The sequence below is a fragment of the Thalia democratica genome, chromosome 7 (genome assembly GCF_965202585.1).
Source record: "Thalia democratica chromosome 7, ktThaDemo2.hap1.1, whole genome shotgun sequence".
NCBI classification, from domain to species: Eukaryota; Metazoa; Chordata; class Thaliacea; order Salpida; family Salpidae; genus Thalia; species Thalia democratica.
Genome location: NC_139171.1, coordinates 35,510,358 through 35,532,349, shown reverse-complemented (window position 1 = coordinate 35,532,349; position 21,992 = coordinate 35,510,358). Strand labels below are relative to the sequence as shown.

The 21,992-nt window shown below is 24.7% G+C and overlaps 2 protein-coding genes across 2 annotated transcripts; both read right to left on the bottom strand.

Annotated features, from left to right (window-relative positions):
- Positions 1 to 1,853: 1,853 nt before the first annotated feature.
- On the bottom strand, positions 1,854 to 2,216 carry LOC145841311 (lipopolysaccharide-induced tumor necrosis factor-alpha factor homolog). The gene has a single exon (XM_082948673.1). The coding sequence runs from the start codon at positions 2,214 to 2,216 to the stop codon at positions 1,854 to 1,856; it is 363 nt and encodes a 120-aa protein (XP_082804799.1).
- Positions 2,217 to 13,635: 11,419 nt separating this feature from the next.
- LOC145841310 (lipopolysaccharide-induced tumor necrosis factor-alpha factor homolog) lies at positions 13,636 to 14,058 on the bottom strand. The gene has a single exon (XM_082948672.1). The coding sequence runs from the start codon at positions 14,056 to 14,058 to the stop codon at positions 13,636 to 13,638; it is 423 nt and encodes a 140-aa protein (XP_082804798.1).
- Positions 14,059 to 21,992: the final 7,934 nt, after the last annotated feature.

The following is a 21,992-nucleotide window of genomic DNA, read 5'->3' as shown; positions in this document are numbered from 1 at the left end:
TGTTGTTAAAAATTTTGTAGTATACTAATAAGTAGAAATATTTAGTTTACATACCTGTGTTGAAAAAACCCTTGTAAATTAGAAACATAATAAAAAGGTTTAAAAATTTAATATAATAGCCTTTTAGAAATTTATGAAATGTTAATCATGTTTTTTTATTTAGATAATTTTTGTTTGTGAATTGCACAGTGTACACGTATATTTTAAAACAAGTTTTACAAATAAATTATTATTCTAAAGCTTGTTAAAAAAAACCTACTGAAATGTTTAAATTTAAATTTATTAACTGAGAACATATTTTTAAATTTAAAAATTGCCAATCATTCGCTAACACTTAGAAAAAAGTTGTAAGTTAGCAGCCTAACTCTTAATCCGTAACTAGCTAAAATTTTTTTGACCAAAACTTGAAAATTATTTATTATAAATGTTTAATTTAAAACATATCTTCAAACAATTGTGCAAAAGTTGTAACATTTAACAATGTGGATAGTAAGCGTTTTAAACAAATACCATAATAAAAAGTCGAACAACAAACTAACAAAAGCTGTATTAAAATAGAACCTCATAAACTATTTTATATTTTACCTCTTTAAAGAGGTTGTAACCTATAATTCAAGTATTTAAACGTTTGTTAATAGTGTTGTTTATCTCCTTTTTATATAAAGTATATAAAATATATATTTTTAAGTTTTTATGTTACTAAACAAGATTTATAGTTCATTATTAAACACAAAATTCAGTTTATTTTCGTTTAGTTTTATTTGCTTTCTTTTTTCATTTCGTTTAAACGATTGTTTTATTACTTAAAATTCTAACTTTTAAATGATAAAAAAAACTATGTGTAATAGCTCGTAAGAAACTTTATAAGCATGTGGTGTACGACTTGATAAACGAAAGGTTCCTTTGTACACCAGATCTTTAGACCAAAATTTTTGAGCGCTTTTTTTATCGTTTAATAAACAAAAAAATTAGTTTTAACAGAAGCAGAGGTTTTCGTTACGAAATAATGCAAAAAGAAGCATAAATATATTATTTGTTAAAAAGCACTTTTTTTTTAAGTTTATTAGGCTATGTTTGTAAACAAAAGTGTTTTAGTAGATACTATTTTGCGTAGAGTTTATAACGTTTAGCATAAATTATTTTTGAGCAAAAATAAGAAATTAGTTAATTACGTGCAGTTTATTTTTCACTTCAACCAAACTTTGTAAATTCGTTCGTATAAAAAAGAAGCAAACACATAGTACGAAGTAATACCAAAACACAACTTTAAAAAAATTAGTTAAATTGTAAACCTTTAGGTTTTATAATGCTTTTTGTTAAAAATAAACACCTGTTTTTGTTAACTATTTTTTAATTAGAATATTTGACTATTTTAACAAGTCTAGTGTAAAGAAATTAAAAAATTTTAATTTTTTTTCAAAAGTACAATGGTTTTACATAATGCTTGAAATTTTTTATAATAGAGTAATTATCATAAAGTTATCAAAAATAAAAGTAAAATAATTAATTAATTTTTTTATTAAATTAGCCTAACATTTATTTTTGTAATATTTTTTTTTATAAAACGTTTAATTTTTGATTAGAAAATCATTTGAACTTAAAAACAAAAATAGCTGTTTTAATAAATCAATTTTGATTTTGTCATGTTAACTATTATCAACTTTTAAAGCAATACAGCAAATGTGTACATTTTTCATCATTAAGTTATAAACATTCTACTTTCAAAATAAAAAGATAGATAATAGTTATGATATCAAGAAAACAAAAAAAAAACTATAAAAATTTACTACGAGGTTATAAATATTAAAAGAACACTATATAATCCAAAAACACGAAAAACTCTACAACATTGATCAGGGCTTACAAGTTCCTAAATGCTTATCACAAGTCGGGCAAAAATGAACTGCGTTTTGGAAGGAATCCAAACAGCAGGGAATCAGGCATAAGCAGCACAATCCCCCTCCCAACAAACATATGACACCTGAACACAGCATCGCGTAACCACCCGTTTCCACGGAAACCCTCGTCGTGACAACAGCGTTGCAACCCTTGCAGAAGGTCTGGCACGGTTTTCTTGTTTGTTCGGGGGTTGCCTGGACTACTACGTATTTGATAGGCTGGGTCAGAACGACTTCTGATCTGTTGCTTGCAGGAGGGTGTTGGTTAACAAGCAGCGCTTCCTTGTAACTCGGAGGATTTGCTGGATCGTCATTCATTTTTTACTACACAAGTACACCTGTTAGAAAAACTGGTTGCACAAACATCAGTTGGTTAGTTTAAATAGCAAAAGGTCAAATGAAATAAAAAATGCTTTTAGTTGCAAAGCTTTTAATTTTGTTTTTGTTGAGATCATCAAAATGTATACATCTGGAAATAAAAAAAAAAAAAAAAAAGTAAGTTTTATAAATACCAAATGTAATCTACTGTTACTTAAAAAACATGTTCCATTTTCTTAGGCCTTTAATACAAAAAAATTATTTGTTTATTGAAAACATCTTTAATTATTTTTCGCTACAATAAAAACATTACTTTTTATTTGTTTACACTTGAGATTTATAATTATTATGTTTTTACTAGTACAAAGAATATTTTTAAACTACACGATATTTGAAAAACATAGCGTAGGTTTTTATTATTTTAAGTAATCTGAAACTATTTTTCGTCTTTCAGTATCAAGCATTACCGTTTTTAGAAAAATGAAAATAATATCAATTGAACTCACAATTTATACATGTTAAAAGCAAACACTCGTCTGGCAAGCTGACGTTTATTTGCACAAATTAGATGCAATGTTTATTTTTTATTTTTTTAAATTTTTCCACTTGAAGTTAAACATCCTACTATATTCAAAACAAATTTCATGTTCCGTTTCTCAAGTAAACGATTGCTGTTTTTGTTTGTTTTTTACTTAAAGCTTTGATGTGATGTTTACAAGTTATGAAATATTCCAAAGTTGAATTACATTAAAGAAAAACATACGAACGTTTTAATTAAACGCTATAATTTTTCAACAACAAATCATTGAAAAGTTTAGTTTATTTAACTAGCTGAATTTTTGTCTGTTGAAAGCTGAATAACTTATGTTTGTTTTTTAAAGTTTATAAAAACAAGTATAACTTTTAGTTACAGCTTAAATGCTTAAATTTATATTTAGAATAAATGTTTATAGAACTCTTAAAACTAGTCGCAATTGTAAACTGTTTATTTAAGTTGACGTTTTAAATCATCTTAAAGATTAGCCTTATTTTTACAAAGTTCTCTTGTTCATCAATTGATTAATATATTAAACTATTTTAATATTTTAGTTTATACTGTATTCTTGGTAAAATATTTTTTAGCTTGAAAACAACTTGTGCAAAAAAAAAATTACAAATGTTTACAAATATAATTTATTTTATTAAAATGTTATTAAAAGTAAATAGTTACTTCATTGACCTGCTGTTTAAATTTATGGTCACTATTTATTTTTTTTCTACCCACGAAGAACTTTGTAAAAGATCCGGCCCGCGAAAGAGTTTTTAAACAAATCTGCCTCGTTGTTTTTAAAAATCTTTCGATCCGAAACTTAAAGCATTACAGTTCAACAGATTAAATTTTTCGCCCTCCGGCCCTCCATTAGAACTTTATGGTTTTTTACGTATTTTTTAACAAGAAAAACTTTCAAATTACAAAAGTTTAAAGTTTGATCTTATTTTTATTTTAGTACACATTAGTGCTTATTGAACAACCATTTCGTTTTTTTCTTTCTATAGTACAACTTTTCAAAGTAATACGGCCCGTTTAGACTTTTTTTAAAAGTCCAGCCCGCTAAAGGCTTTATCTAGTAAGTCTTACCAGCTGAATGGTAAAGTTACCAACTCATGACTTAATATGTAAGTTTTTAGTAAGCTATTTAAAAAGTTAATCAGATAAGTAGGTTAAGCTAATAAAGATACTAGTAGTGTAAAAACTAATGTACTTTATTTTATTTAAGTTTTGAGATTAACATTTATAGTAAGCTAACATATTAGATTATGCTGTATAAAAATCTGCAATCGGTACCAGGGGCGTAGCGTGGGGAGAGACACTGGAGCATGCGTTCCTCTTATAAAAAGAAAAAAAAAGTGGAGAATGTATCAGCTTTATCTTCAAGCATATAATTTCCCTGATAAAGTTGTTTCGATCAACTTTGTATATATATATTGTAAATATACATGGCCGGCGCGCAGAAACCAGTGTTTCTTGGTTTGAATGCAAAAATCTGTAGTAAATAAAATTATATTCACAAACTCTATAAAAATTAAGATTCGAAAGTAGCTCAAAGAGTTTAGTGCACCTAGGAAGTAAAACAGTTATGTTTGATATTTTAAAAGAAAAATACTGTTATGTTGTGAACAAACTATCAAACTAAACCTATCCTGCGAAAATGATTCAAGAATAAACATAACAATTTTTCCTGAAAAATTAATAGAAAAATATTTAAAAAATAGTAAAAAACTAATAAAAATATGTAATAGTAATAATAATAGTACATAATAGTAATAATCAGTATTAGTAAAATATATAATAAATAAAGAGTACATACTGTGAATATAGTGTTGACCTAACTATAGGAACAGACTAATTTAAACCTTAAGGAAGTTTAATATTTTATTATAAGTAATTTAGTAAAAAAAGGAACAAACCATAAAGTGTAATTGTACCAACCAGTAGAGTTAAACAAACCGTAAATTTTTGAAGCAAATTAGTCTACTGGTGTTTTTTTCATTTGTTTTTCTTACAAATGTTCTCTAAGACTCCTAATTTTAAGCAATTAATTTATTTTTAATTTATGCAACTACGTATTAAAATAAAAGTATAATCATTTTATTGGTTGTTAAAGGAACAAAATTTTGGGTAGGTGTCAGAAAAGCACAGTGTCACTTTAGCACGGGTCGTCATATAGCACGGAGAGACACTAAAGCACAGAGTGATTCTTTAGCACGAGATGACATTTTAGCACGGAATGACACTTAAACACAGAGTGACACTTTAGCATAGAGTGTCACTTTAACATGGCGTCACTGAAGCATAGAGTGACACTTTAGCACAGAGTGAAATTTTAGCACGGAATGACACTTAAGCACGGAGTAACACTTTAGCACAATCGATACTTTTAAGGAACTGAATTAAATATTAATTATGAATGTTTAAAATTTAACTTTATATAGTCAGCATCCTGTTGATTACGCATTATAGGCACTTTAAAATGTGAATTCAAAGCATACTATATCTACCAAAGTTATTTGTAATTTATAGTTAAGTAAGGAGTAAATTGTAAGACAAAGCTTGGTAGCCTATCAAACCTAACCTACTTAAACTAATTTAAGCTTGTTAAGAATTTTATAAAATACCCGGAGTTCGTATATGTTGCTAGGTTTATACAAATAGTTTTATGTTGAATTATAAAAGTAAAAGTTTTAAAATACCTTCGTTAAAATGGTCCGATAAAATGAGTTAGTATAGTTTGTAAAACTACTTTTATATCATTATTAAAAAGTTAGGGTTTGCTTTAGAATAACTAGTAGTATTTTATATTAAACACGATGTTTTATTTAAAGCTTTAACTTGTAACATATTTAAAGCTTGTTAACTTTTAGTCTACATGTTGCATAGTTAGTTTTTAGATTTTAAGCGCTATTACTTAAACATCAAAACTTTTTAATTCGAAGTTAAATCTGGGTTTACACCGAATAATTCTGTAAAAGTTTATGAAATTATTTAAACTTTATGATTATATATATATATAAATTGATATTGTAGATACGCCTTGTTACTTAAATAACAAAAAAAGTTACTCAACAAATTTTTACAACCTGTTACCGTTTTATTTCAAATCTCTTTTTTATAATAGTATTTATTTCATGTGTTTTCTTAACTATATTAAAGTTCTTGTCTTTGTCGTTGATTTGCTTAATACAATCTTATATGTATAAATAAAATTATATAACAACGTTAAAATAAAAGGCTTTGCTTAGAATATGTGTTAAGCAAACAATATTTGACAACAAATAGTATACATTTGTTTTTGTTTTAATACATTTTGCTATCATTTGATGTAAACAATTACTACTTCTCTTCTATCCCTCTTTTCTAAAACTTTTGAGCCATTGGTTTGTGAGAAACTGAGTAGATAGTTATTTTCTGTTAAATAGTTACTACATTGCAAACAGTATGCGACTAGAAAAATAATAGACTGAGTAAGCAATAAATCATACTGTTTAGGTATTAATTAAGGCTTGTGAATTTTTTTTTTCAACTATAAGTAAGCTCTTGCTAATCTAGCTTCCGTTACAGGCTAGTTCTAGATTAGCCTCTTTACAAAATTTTTCCATTAATATTTTTACTACTCTTTTCGAACAAACCTGTATCAAAATATATTTTGACTCGGGAAATAGACGTTTGAGTTTACAGCATTTTCTAAAAGAGTTAAACAAGTTTTTTATGAAGGTAAATCTAAAACTTTTAAAATTAAGCCACTATTAAACACTTGTTTTCGTTTTGTATGTGATACTTAAGTTTTCGTTTGAAAACTAGCTTTAATTTAGAAATAAGCTTAAAGTTTGGGTTGAATATCTTTTTTTACAACCTTTTTGTTTGAACTATTAAAAAAGTGTAAATTTTTATTTTCATACAATACAAATAAATGTTTTTAAACAATATAAACAAAAATTTGAAAGTTAATATTTATTTCTTATTTATGTTTAAGTATAACAAACAGCCAATTAGAATTAATATCACAAATCATTATAGTAACAAACTTAAAAAAATGCATATTTTTTTAATTAAAACGAAAATGTAGTTTTAGAAAATGACTATTTCGCTTTGCAAACACCGAAAATATTTTTACACTCCGGGCAACGGTGCTCGGCATCCATGAAGTAATCATTGCAGTAGGGTAAGAGGCACAAACAGCAGGCTACTCCCCCCAAACAGCAGATAAGGCAGCAACACATGTCGGCGTAGCTTCCCGAAACCATGGTTACGCTGGTGGTTACCAGTTTGTTGCATTTGTTGCACTGAAGTTCGATGGGGGTTTTTGTTTGGTCCGGTCTCAACTGCACGACAACGACTTGTGGTTGTGTGACAACGTTTTCAGCTGACTGAGTTGGCTTATTGTTGCCATGACTACTTACAGCGTATTTGTTACTCATTATAAAATTGCTAAAAATATTATTAAGTTGTGATATATTATGTTTTCTTCTCTCAGCTTAGTATAAGACTTAAATAATATAAAGCTTGATTTATTAAATATTTTTACTATAACGTTGTTTAATTTTATTCTAAAACTTTATTATTTTTAACAGTTTTATTTTTTATTGAAGGCATTTAACTAAGTGATATTTATCAAACTTTAAACATTACTATCGACTACTAGAAAAAGTTTTATTAATTTAACAACTAAATTGATATCAAATGAAAAACTTTTTCGTAAATACGTCTTATATACTGAGTTTTATATAACTTTAAGTACCATTAATCAAACCATACTACGGTTTCGATTGCTACTACAATTAATAACAAGATTTTGTGTAGATCTAAAAAATAAAAATATCAAATGTTTTTAAAATATACAAAAACACCAGCTAAAAACTTTTGTAAATTTAAGTTTAGCCGTTACGATATCATTTATTTAAAATTACAAAATTTTTTTTGCTTCGTTTACTCTAAAATTAATTGATACTAACTTTTTATGATTATCTAACTAGTACAAACTTTTAATGTTTTTAAAGTTTTGTAACATTTTGTTTAACGCTTTTAAAAATAAGTTAAATTCGAGTGAAACTCGCAATTATTTAAAACTAAAACATTATAAAATTTTGGTTGTTAGGAGTTAATTTTTTTGTAATATTCATTCTCTATCCCTAAATTTATTCCTAAACATCAAAAAAGTTTCATTCACATAAAAAAAAACATTTTTTTATAAAAATTATGATTAAACGGTGTAGATTGGAAAGGTGTTCAAAACCGGTTTAAATTTAATAACCACTATACTTTTTTTTTGCCACATTTAAGCTTTAATAGAAAAACTGAGAAAAACAAGTTCTGCTTCTGAATAAATCAAAAACAAAATTTATTGTTTTAATTTTATATCTAAACAAAATCTTTTTATTGAGTATTTAGTTGTTCATTATGCTTAATTTTGGTACTTTATATAAATCTTTTTCATATAACAGTCATACTAGTAACTTCACTCATTTGTTAATTTAATTTAAAAAAGTCTCTTAAAAAGTCTGTTAGTTTTGAAAAAAACTACTTTCAAATAAATAATACAAACAGATTAAGTAGAACTTTTTTTCTGACTTACTACAAAGTTAAGTTAGGGTGACTACAAAATTATTTTGTTATAAGTGTTTAGGATTGTTTATTTAAAGGGTCGGTCTTTTTATGGGAAATGTTTTATGGGCACTATTTTATGGCTAGAATAGCAGCAATCAAATCTGCCCATAAAAAGTCCAACCGTATTAAAACATAATAACTTAATTTAAATGTAATTTTCTGTTAAACAGTTAAATGACGTAATGTTGACGTTATTCTGTTAAGTGTGGTCTGGCTCATTTACATGTTATCAGTCTTTCTATTAAACAAATAATAAAATAAAAAAGTTAAGTGTTTTTTAATTTTATTAAACCTTTTGATCTTATAAAACTAAAATTCAAAAGATTTTTCAAGGGTTAGCTTCAAAAATTATTTTTAACTTTTTTAAAATACTTTTTTGACTTAAAAGTGTAGACTCTTACCCTCTAAACCAGCTTAACAAACCAGTTAAAAAACAATAACAACAAAATTTAATTTTTTAAATCATAATGAAGAAAAGTTTAATACAATATTAAAAAATAGCATTTATAAAGCAATTTACTTTTATTTAATGATTTCTAAAAACCACTACATTGTTAAATAATGTTGACTACAAAGTTTTTTATAAGAAGGTTAGGATTATTTATTTACATATAACGACTTTATTAGATTAACATACACTCTTGAACAACTAATTGACGCAATTTTTGACGTTAGTCTATTAAGAGGTACTTAATATGTTATTAAACTATTTTTGTCGAATAAATTACCATTTCAGATTATAATTAGTTCTATTTTTAACTAAACTACAGAGTTATAAGTTACATGAAGAATTTGTACGTAAAGTATACGTGTAATTTTTTTTTAAGTTTGTAAAAAAAAATTGTACTAATTTGTTGTAGTTATTTCTCAATTATTTTTTAAGTTGTTTATGTGTAAACACTTAAAGAAAAACTTGCAATGAAGCTACTTTTATTTTTATTACAACAACATAGCATTAGGTAATTATTTTTTTAGTATGCAAAAAAAGTCGTTAGTCAGAACAAATTATTTTTAAATACATGTAGTATAGCAATTTACTTAATTAACTAAAGCCAAATTATAAAAACATATTTTCAGTAAACTACTAAACAAACAAAATAAGCTTCTTTATAAATAATTTTGTTTTCTTAAACTTTAATTTTTTCATTTTTATTTTTACATTTGAACTAAATCTGCTTCCTAATTGCATATAACCTTGATTCAATCATTACAAACATTTAATATATAATATACATGTTACATCGAGTTTCTGTGACTTTTATTGTCTTCACCGTTGTTTAGTTTTATGAAATTTTATTGATACACTAACTAATGGTTAATGTTTTATTTTTGTTAAAAATAGATTACAAACATAAAAACTAAATTAACAAACTTTGCAATACAAATTAAATAGTTGAAATAACCTCATTTATATCGTGACGTAATTATTAGACGTAATGAATGTATTTTGTTCCTTCGTTTACAACAGTAAAATTTGAATAAGTTATTCTTTCCATTAAGGTGAGTTGTTTGTTTATATTATATTTTGTTGTTTTGTTGTGTATTTTAGTTTACTTTACTTATTTTAGACTTAATAATCATAAATATTATATAGTTTTATAACAGTCGGATTTAATATTAAGTATTTTACCTATTATTAACTACTATCTGTAAAAAATATTTTATTTTAATGAAAACATGTATACAACTACTTTATTCTATGCTTCTTTTCTTTCATTACAGTGTTTATTTTTTTACAGAACCCAGTTGAAGTGTGTTGATTCGTTAACACACCGAAACATATGTTGTACAATAAAGGAAGATTACTGTACAATTTGTTTTTATTTATTTATATTCCAGTGAAGTTACTTCATTAGGATGTTTTGTTAGCAAACAATTTAACCTATAATTTTGAACAGTTACTTTATAAATACTTTTTTTATTGATAGCTACTAAAACTTATTCTTATCTTAGTTTTTCTTTACCCAGTTTAATAGAACGCGTTATAAAACAATTCAAAAAAAAGCTCAGTTGTTATAGAACAAGATAGAAATACACTCTTTATAACTTTATCTAAAAAATGTTCGAAATTGTTGTGCTCAGTAAACTATTTTCTGTGCACATCAGTAAATTTTTTGAAAAATATTATAAAACAAAATCAATACGCATAAAAGACAGTCTTTGCTATAAGGCTTGGTAACTTACAGCCTACTGGTCGTATACGATCCGCAAAGCAACTGTTTGTTGCCTGCAACGTATTTTTTAGTTCATAAACGACTTGAGCAAAACGAGTTCTTTTAGTCGATTTATAGCAAACACTTTAAAATGTATTCCTGGCCTGTTTTAAGTTTACATTAGGTTTTCCCAAACTATTTTTCACTTGACAGAATTTAAAAAATAAAAGTCACTTAATTGTATATCGCCTTTTTACTAAATACGATATGCCCACTTTGGAAAACGCTGGTTGCTGAAATTTTTTCAACTAATAATTATAGATACCTATAGCTAAATTCTGCTTAAAAATAACGTTTTATAACTTTTTCTGTGCCACCAAACAAACATTGTTTTTAAGGTCCGTCTCTAAAAAAAAATTTTTCTAGTAGGTCAAGCTAGTCGACTAAAAAATGCTAAGCCCTTAAATAAACCATATTTTGTATTTGATTGATTACAAAAGTAAAATATAATGTATACCATGAAGGTTTAAGTTTATCCTACAGTTATCCTTCTGAGTAAACATTTAAAACTAGACCTTTAGTTGATTAACAAAGTTTTATTCGAATAGAATTTGAATTTTTATTTGAATAAGGATTTATTAACCAACTAAAGTGAAACATTTTTTGGTAACAAAATTGAAAAACTTGAAGTGATAACCAAGTTTTATTATAAAACTTTATAGAAGATTTCGTTTTAAACTTTATGTAGTTATTCGACTACTACCTTCTTTAACATTTAAATTATTTTAAGAGGTAAAGTTTTTTTAAACAAAAACAAATTATAGTCTTTAAATATACTATTAAGTGAGTTTATTTTATAAAATTAAATGCAGTGTTTCTGCTTCTTGAAATAATTCATATTAAATAATTATAGCTATATGTTTATAAACAAACTTTAAATAAAATGTTTTGCTTAAAATGAGTTAATACTTGTAATTAATTTCTTTTAAACTTGTAGATCTCTCCTATCGATCTTCTAAACATCGAAATTTAGATGTTCTCTACTTTTAGAAAAACAAAAGTTGGTGCAAAATATGAAACCAATTTGTTTAAAGTATATAGTATTTGAAATAAAAAAGAAAATAATCTAAGCAAAGTTGTTGTTTACAGAAAGACTGTTTTTAACTTTATAATGTTTAAACCCTATTTAAAAATGAGCTTTATAAAAAGATTGCAAAGAAAAAAATAACAAAGCTGGTAAAGTTTGTATCTGCAAAACAAAAAATGTTCATTATTTAACCTTAACTTGTAGACTATTTCATCATACTAAATAAAAAAAAAAACTTCCGTTTTTGTTTTTAAATATTACTTTAATAATATAGCTTTAGTTATGAAATATTATGCTTTAAGCTCAAATGAATAATAAATTTTCAGGATAAAAAATTAAAATAACTGGATTTCGATAAATCGCTCAATAGCATTCCGATTGCAAACAAGCATACTTATCAGGTTATACTTTTCCTAAGAACTAGACATGTTTTAAGGATTCTGAGTTTTTAATATGTTTTCAATATAAATGGTTACCAAAAAATTTGTTATATTGTTTGTATAAGTCTATAACTTAAATCTGTTTCCTTTTTATAGATTACTTTTAATTTTAATTTGTATTTTGTTCATACTTTTGACAATAGTCACGCTAGTCGATTTAATCTTTTATGTTATTTTTTAAAATTAAAACTATCAATGATTTTTTACGTTAAAGTTAGTTTATTTGTTAATGCATCTAAGGCGGTTTAAAATATTTTCACTATATAAAAGCTGAATGTAAAAGTTTTTAATTCAGTTTTTATGTTTTACCAACAGGTTGTTTAAGTTTAAAAGTCTTTACAAACTATTACTTTTTTTATAATCTATTAAGTTAAAAGCAGTAGACTATAAGTTTGTACATATACTAAACTAAAAAAAATCGAAAAGTACCGTAATTACATATAAAAACTTTATTTAATTAAACTACAACAAATTTATTGACTTTTTAAAAGCAGCCCTCTTTAGCTTAGGTTTTTGATTGATAACAAAAAGTAAAAAACAATTGTTTGTTTTCATTCATTGAAAAAAAAAAACGTGTTTGTTTATTTTTGTTACCAGTTAAAAAGCTGAGCTGAAGAGGCCTGCTTTCAGAAAGTAAAATACCATAGAACATTCAAAATTATTTTTTTTATAAATTACATAATGCTGTGATATTAGATTATCTTAAATGCAAAACAGTGAACACAATTGGTTTATTTTAAGGTTCCTTTTTAATTACTTATAAAATGTTTCTATAAAAAGTAAACGGGCTATTTTAAGTTAAGCACACCATTGTTTACTAGTCTTATAAGCTCATGTAGAAATTTTGATTATTAAAATTCCGGTAGCTTTTAGTAATTGTATACTATGCAAATATATTTTTTCATGAATAATAAGTAATTTCCGGCTTTTTAACGACTAGTTTAAGATTTATTTAAGCTATACTAATAAGTTTTTTTTCTTCTTTCCGCACCAAAAGTATAAAATAATAATATTATTTGAGTCTTTGGCAAAAAAATTAGATAAGAAATATATGTTTGCAAATCTAAATATTTGATTTAAGCTACTATCAAAAATATAAACCTTTTTAGATACTAAAAGATTTATTTATTTTTTACTTAAGATTGTTGACTTAAGTTTTAAAAGTTTTGAACATTTTAGTTAATTAAAGAAATTTGTTTAAAAATATGTTAACAATTTAGTTCTTTCGTTAAAAATTTTACAAGTCTTTTCTATCAAAACCAATTGTCCTGGACAACGCATTTAGCTGTATCCGTCGTGTATGACTCGATAATCGAAATGTTTTTTGTACACCAGATCGCTAAAGCAAAATTTTAAAGCGTTTTTATGTCGTTTGATAACAAAAAATAAACAATTAAAAGATTTTACTTATCGAATGTTATACAGTAAAACTGGTTAAATGTTGTTATGAAATAAAACTAATTTAATAATAATGAACAACAGTTCACTATAACTAAAGTTTAAAAAAAATAAAAATAACTTTATATTTTAAAAGTTACAATCTTTATGAGAAAAGCACAAAAATTAGAGAAAGCATAATTTCATTAAAGGAGCTTCTTTAAGGTTTGCAAACACCAAGAAAGGTGTTACAGACTGGACAATGATGCCTAGCATCCATGAAGTAATCGTTGCAGTAGGGTATGAGGCACAAACAGCAACCCCCACCCCCCAAACAGCAGATCAAGCAGCAACACAAGTTGGCGTAGCTACCAGATACCATGGTAACCTTGCTGGTAACCGCCCTGTTGCATTTCGGACACTGAACGACGCAGGGGACTTTCGTTTGGTCCGGTCTCAACTGGACGACAACGACTTGCGGCTGGGTGACAACACTTGCAGCTGGGTGGGGTACCAACGCTGATTGAGCTGACTCATTGTTGCCAGGACTCCAGATAGCACCGACTTCGGTTTTATATGGCTGACTTGTGTTCGTAGTCTCGTTGTAACTAGGAGGCTTTTCGGTGGGTTGCGTAGTATTCATTAGACTTTTTTTTTGTATGTTCACTGTTTTTAAAAGAACAAAGTTATTTTTAGTGTTTGGTTGAACTTTTTAATTTTAAGTCTCTAAAAGTTTTACTGATTTAACTTTAATAATTTTTCATTCAATCTTTTAAAGTTTTAACAGTTTGTAAGATTACTCAAAACTTTTTTTTTTTTCATTTTCAATATAACAATAAAAACTGCAACAAAAGTCGGTTTTTAACTTAAGAATAGATATCATGAAATCAACTTTTAAGTGTTCATGTTTTATTTGTTATTTTGAATATAATAAACCATACTTAGTTTATATTTCCTAAGACAAATAAAAAGTTCTCTTGTATGCTAGAAAGTTGAAGCTAGTGAAATTATTTATGCAACAAGTCAAAAATACTAACACAGATTTAGAGTAGATTAAAATATAAAATAAATCTATCACTACAAAAACTTATTAACACGAGTAATAAGTGTTTCAATATAAAACTAACTGACTTTTTTTTTTTTCAATATTCTATTGACTTAATTTATTTATTTTGACTGTTTTAATTTTTTGATTGACATTTATTAGAACGTAAAATAAATAAGTTTTATAATACTTACTTAACTAGTTTGTAACAAAACCATTTAGACAAGTTATTTTGAATCTTAAATTAACTTTATAACCTACAGAGAACGTGGGTTACTTAATATATAAACGTATGGTTGTCGTATGCTTTACACCCATACTACTAACCATAATAAAAAATAACATTTACTTAACTAATACTGATATTGATTAGTACTTAGATGTAGGGCTTCTCTTTATAAAAGTAGGCATGACATGAACGAACATATTTTATTTTAAAAACAAATTGTTTTTTGAACGACAACGTTTTTAGTTTTTGGTTTAACGACCTGGTGTACAAAAAACCAGAACAGTTTAACGTCATGCCCAGGACAGTACAAACAAAAAACCATGTAAAATATGAACAAATTTATGCTTAATTATTAAACCTATTAAACACAATTTAAATCTACATAAAATATACATTGAGAATGTTTTAATTAGAATCAGAATTAATTGCTTGAACTTAAACTTTTCTTAAATACTTCTGTGAAGAAAACATTCTTAAATATAACACTTTATATAAAACATTCAAACAATATATTTGTCTGTTCTAGAATTACATGTCTTGACTGCGGCAAGGTCTGGCTAGAATAAAATCTCTCTTCAACAGATCAATATTGTTATATGGCTCTAGTATGCAAATGCAAGTTCTCATCAGTAAAACATGTGACCTTGCGAACTTTCTCTTAAACGCTTTGATGAACAAGAGAATTCCCGAAATTTTCCATTAAACCAAAACAGTTATCAAATGCAGTTTGATGTCCTGTTGCAACTTTTAAACTATTTTGTTCATTTTTTTTAGTAGTAGTAAAAATTTAATAACGACCTTTAAGATACAACAAAATGTATAAACAAAGCTCTTAAATGTAAGATTATCTTATTTTTATACTTTTGTAAGTTTATCATGTTGATTATTTAAACACTTTCATTTTGATAGTCTCTAACTTTAAAAGAAAGTTAAATGCTTTTAAAGCAAAATTGATGTAGTTTTTACGAAAATGTACGTAACATTATACACATAAAGAGTTTATTCTGAACCAAGTTATTGTAACCTTTCACATAGGATCAGACTTTCGAAGGGAATTTTTTTCGTGAAATAACCAAAATCGTGATTAAAAAAGGGTAAAATAAATAACGAAGTTGGTAAAGTACATGTTTATGAAAAGAAAACACGTTTCATAAGTGAAGTTTAAAACTTATTACGGTGAAGTTTGTAATACTACACTATCTGGCTACAAAAAATATTATACTATGAAAAATTTATTATTTCAATATTTTGCAAAAAGTTCAATACTTTTGTAAAACAATTTGAAACTTTTTTTTTACCAAAATTTAAACAAGCTCCTTAACATCTGATTCTTTCTGAGTAAACAAAGTAAAAACAAACTTATTCTAACAAAAAAACTCAAAGTTTTTAGTTATACACTTATTCATTAAAAAAAAAGGTCAAGGAAGGATTAAAACAGAATAGACAACATTATTTACCAATTTTTTCAGCTCAGTTAAGTTATTATACAAACACTTGTAACTAAACGAATATCTGGAGAATTTTATTTTTGAATAGTCTAGTAAATACTGTTATTTAACACTATTGTTTGTATTTTTTTCATGCAAAACTTCATAGCTAAAATCTATTTAATTGTTATACTAATTATAAATATAAATATTGTATAACAATAGTAACACTACTATTTTCTACCTTACTTAACAAACAACTTTAAACACTGTTTATCAACTTTTAAATTAAACCGTTAATGCAAAAAAATGTTTTATTTTTTTCAAGCAGTCTAAACTCAAATTACTTTTTTTGTACAAAAGTTACATTCATACGAATGGCTTTTCTCATGTCTTTGTAAGCAAGCGCTATACTGAACACAAAAGAAAATTTTTGAGAGCTTCTTATAAAAATACTTATTTGAATTTTTTTTTGATTAAGCTATTTCTTATAAACTTTTTTTTTGAGTAGGAACCTATTTGAAATAAATTGTAAAAAAACTATGTGTTTTGAAAATATTTTTAATCTATATGCTCAGCGTAATTCAACTTTTCAAATCAGGTTTAAAATAGTAATACTTAGAAATAAAATATTTTGGTAAACTAAAAATTTCAAGAAGAAAATATAAAATATTGTTTTTTAGTATTTCTAACATACAGCTAAATAAACAGCTTTAAAAATTATATTTATTTACTTAAGCTTGTGACTATCTAGATACTAGCCAAACCACTATACAAAAGGACATATTACACACCGTCAAAGATGCAAAACTTTAACTACTATAATAATAATTTATTTTACGAATTATACTGTTTTAGAAATATGAAAATTTAACAAAGACGTTTTTGTCAGCTATGGTCAATATTTTTCTTATAATTCTAACCTCAATTAGTACAACATTGTTTATTAAACGACAAAAAAAGTTCTCAAAAAGTTTGGTCTAAGGACCTGGTGTACAAAGGAACCTTTCGGTTATCGAGTCGTACACCACATGCTTATAAAGTTTCTTACGAGCTATTACACATAATTTTTTTAAACATTTAAATATTTAAATCTTTAGAAATAAAACAATCAATTAAACGAAATGAACTAGACATTAAACTTTACTAATAAGCAAAAACCAATTTAAGTTAAGGATTTTTAACCATAGTTTCTACGTCAATATTTTTTTAATAAAATTAATAGATAAAAAAAAAATTTTAACCTTGGTTTTATTAAAAACTTCTTTATTAAGGCAGTTTAGACGTTTTTATGCAAAAATTTTAAATATCTTTGTCTATGTTTAACAAACACATAAGCCTTTTACAATTTTAAATACTAAGTTAATTTACACTTTTTCAGAGCTAAAAAATTAAAATTTAGCTAGTTTTTGATGTTTTAGAACAGTTCTATAATGTTTTATAAACTTCGTACATACCATGTGCAACTCTAGACTTAAAACAACAAACTTTTATTTTTCTTAGTATATGGGTTATTTTCAAAAATATTCGATTTTTTTAGCAAAAATTATTAGCACCGTTTAAAAATAATTCTTAACAAATCATGTTTGTTATTACCTATCTAAAATAGGATTGAAATATAGTTAAATTTTTCACAATTGTAAATAAGTATTTACTATCAGTTTAAAACGTTCTATTTAACACTATTTTATCTTTTAAACATTAAATTTTGTAAAAACAATCAAACTACTTATACCATCATTGTAAAGTATTTACAGTTCAAGGAAATTAAAAAAGTACGCAATGATTGACATAGAGCTTTATTTTTTATTTTAATAACGTTTTGTTGAACAAATGTAGTTATTAAACAAAAACACGACCTCAATATGGCTAATTCTAATAAAAAAACAACTGTGTTTTGAAAACTTATAGTAACTCTAATGTAAACTATAATAGACCGTTTTTTTTAACAAATAAGTTTTGATAATAAATAATATAATATGTATATATAATTTCGTGTGAAAACAATAATATTTGACTAGAACTGTAAGTCCAGGACATGATTTTGTCCTAGACATGTCTTTAAACTGCATCCTGGTATATGACTCGATAACCGAAAGGTTTTTTCGTACACCAGGTCCTTGGACCAAATATTTGAGCGTTTTTTTTTTGTTCAATAAACAATAAGTTATGCATTTCATGTTACGCATTTAAGAAAGGTTCAAGACAAGGTATCTAAGCACGTTTTAAATAGCATAAGTTTGTTGTAAAATATAGTTACTGGTATTGTTACCACTCTTAAACTGTATTTTTGCAATAAACTTAAACCCCTCATAAATCGTTTATTTGAAGCTCTTTGATTTTTAAATTAAGAAAAGTTTTATTACTTTAATCTAAGTGGTTTTGAAATAATACTACATACTAATCAATATCTTTTTTTACTTAAAGGTCACATTTTTAATTACTTTATTACTTTGATTGTATCATTTGCTTAATAAAGTTAAGATTTTCAAATATTACCTTGAAAATTACATAACTTTATAATAGCTAAAATCTAAAAAATAAAGCATCATACACTCAAATATTTTGTGAAAATTAATGATGCTAGTTTTTACAAACGATTGGCTTGGAAAATATCTACATGATAAAACGCTCTAATAAGTAAAACACTTTTTTAAAGCTGTGTTTAAATTCATTCTTTTAATATTAATTTTTTTGAATTAATTTTGATAAGGGTAAGAATTGATATCAAAAACTTTTTTTTTTATTTAATGTATAGTTTATTGAACATGATAAAGAATTTGACTCTCTTCGGAAAATAAATTTCGAAATAAAAACTATTAACTTATTTTGGATACTACTTTTTACTTCTAAATAATATTTATACGCTTCTAATAGTCTTTATGGAATGAATTCTAATTATAACCGGAAAGTTAAAGCAAAATAATTGGTATAAGCTCTTCACAAGATTAATTCAAATAAAGGCATCATAATAACTAAGCTTTAAATTAAAAAAAAACATAATTATTAACATTAATAACAAAAACTTTTTAAAAGGAGATATTAAAAGAAAAATAAACACATATTAAACTAACACCAAATTAGAATAGTTAACTCAGAATAATTGAACATCTAATTGCAAATATTAATGGTATTTGTATTTTGGTAAAACAGAGTTGCTTTGAATAATAGATTTAAGCTTAATTACTTAACATTTTAGTAACAAATAGGCAAAGTTTATAATTTTAAGCATTTTACTTTCGAAAAAAGGTGTATTCTTTCTATCTACTGAAGGGACATTATTAAGGTGTCCTACAATGTCTATACTGTACAAATTGAAACAAATATTTTAAGCAACACAAATTTTATAAGCTTAAATTTTTGCCTTTTTTTAATGAAAAATATAAGAAGATTATCCAACAAACTTAGATGAAAAAGTGTTTAAACTTAATTTTATGCAACATTTTTCTTCTCGAATAAGTTAACCAGTTTTCAGTTGAAAGTGTTTGATATAGTTATTTTTGTTAAATATATAAAAATGCTACTGTTAAGTAAGGTTTTATTTTAATAATAAAATACTATTATTTATTGAAAATGGTTCTTATAACAACAACTAACCGATAATTTAAACAAAAATTCTTCATTGAGAAGTAAAGTTTACTTAAAATCTGTTATAATTTTAAGATAAAGTCAACATTTTACGAATAATTAGTGATTTATTTTTGTTTCGGACAAAAAATTAACATTTAATTTAATACTAAAGTTATATACAAAAGTTGTTAGCATTCTAAAGTTTACATATTTTTATACGCTAATACTTTGACAGCAAATAAAAACGCATAAACATTTTAATGCAACTAATTCAAAGTAACTAAGCCTACAAACTAAGTAAAATGGTTATGTTTATATGTAATTAAGTTATTGAAATTATATCATGATTATATGTAATTTATATTATTATACTATTTTTAATCGCTAATAATTTAAACTATATTTGAACTTGTTTTAAAATTAAACGCTGACTATTTTTCAACATGTTTTTAAAAAATATAATTTTTATTAAAAAAATAAGCATTTTACGTTTTACAATCAATTTTTTACTGTATAACATAAAGTATTGTTGAAAACTACATACAAGTTAGTTTTTATACCTTAAGAAATTATACGTCTTTTAAAGTGAAATGAACTATAAATATTTTTGGTTTAAAACTCTATATGATTAATCATATTAGTTTGATATTACTTTCACAAAAATATAGTTTTATTTGAAGTAGTTTTTATTTTTATTTCTCTAAAATGTACATGTAAAAAAGAATATAGAAGAAATATTATTAAAATATTGATATGATTTTTTTTTTGCTGTACTTTAATCATAAAAATAAGTCAAAAATTTTTAAGCATAAATAAAATTTCTGATACTTTCAACAAAAGTTATCAATATTTTTTGAAAACTTCTTATATGTCTTAAACGGTCTAATATTTTGAGTTAAATTGTTACTTACAATTACAAGACTTTTTTTGTAAACATCATATTAGAATTTACAAATGTTATGATAAAATAATAGATATAAGAAACAGTCTAAAACTCTTGAAACTTTTAATTTGTGTTAAAACTTTTAAATTTATTCATAAATCAAACCTATTATGTTACAAAATTACTTGCTACTTCTTAAAACTATGTTGAATACAAATTTTAAATATTATTAAATGCTTTACTTTGCATTTTGTATTAAATAATACTGAGAAGTTAGGTACTTTTTAGAATTAAATTTTCAATATTTTTATCATTTAAAAAAAAACAAATTTAATATTTTTAATGTTACAAGTTACAAAGCTTATTTCTTTTCTAATGAGATTATGTTGCTTGTTGTTGTATCATCATTATTCGTTCGCTTATATTTATATATTATATAAAATAGAATTAAATATTATTATATATTTTTTAAAACAAAATCACTAAATTTGATTTCTCAAAACGCTGCTAACCCCTGATCTAATGATTTTAAAATATAATAATCAATTTAACATTTTTTTCCACCAAGAAAAACATATTGCTTAAATAAGCAAGAAAATTACAACAATTCATGGTGAAAATATTTTTTGAATTGCAAAGACAACAATTTTGAAATATAATAATTTTGCTTCTAGTTTTAGCTCTTTTATGGTTTTTCAGTTAGCATGCGTTCAATGTTTTAAATAGTTTATTTTTTTACTAAAAACTTTTGTAGTACACTCGATAAAAAGTTTGAAAAGTAATAGAAACATCTAAACTGAAAAACGAAGCTTTCAACTAATTGTATTTTAGCTGTTAAATTGTTTTTATATTTTTTATTTTTTGCTCGCGGAATGTATGTATATTATTTTAGTTTAAACTTTTAACTGTTTTAAGATAATACAAAAACATTACAGTACAAACTAAACCTTTTAAAAGATATTTTCAAAAGTTTTTGTAACGTTTTGTTGGGTAAACAACATTTAAAAAATGATTTAAAAAAATTGATTTTAAAAATGATTTTTTTTATGTAATTTTTATTTTTTCAGATAACTGTTAACTGTTTAAAAAATCCAAAACAACTGGATATGTTGATTGAAATAAATTTTTTATTATTTAAACCAACAAAAAAAAAAAATCAAACCATGGTTTTATACGATAGAACCCAAGCAACAGTTAAAGAAATTTGAGTATGGTAAAAATCTAGGTTGTATAAATGTTTTTTTAAACTTAAAAGCATTCAGTTTTGACCAATTAAAGTCAAATAATTTTAAGTTGTAAAAAAATAGATATTATACAACTTTATTTATAATAACTTTTCTTGAATAAAAGGATAACATTATATAAAGAACTAATAAAAACTGTTGATTTTGAAAACTATAGTTTTCTAACTTAAGTTCGTCAG

Coding starts and splice junctions, on each gene's coding strand:
- LOC145841310 (XM_082948672.1), bottom strand. CDS start 14,058: ATGAATACTACGCAACCCACCGAAAAGCCTCCTAGTTACAACGAGACT.
- LOC145841311 (XM_082948673.1), bottom strand. CDS start 2,216: ATGAATGACGATCCAGCAAATCCTCCGAGTTACAAGGAAGCGCTGCTT.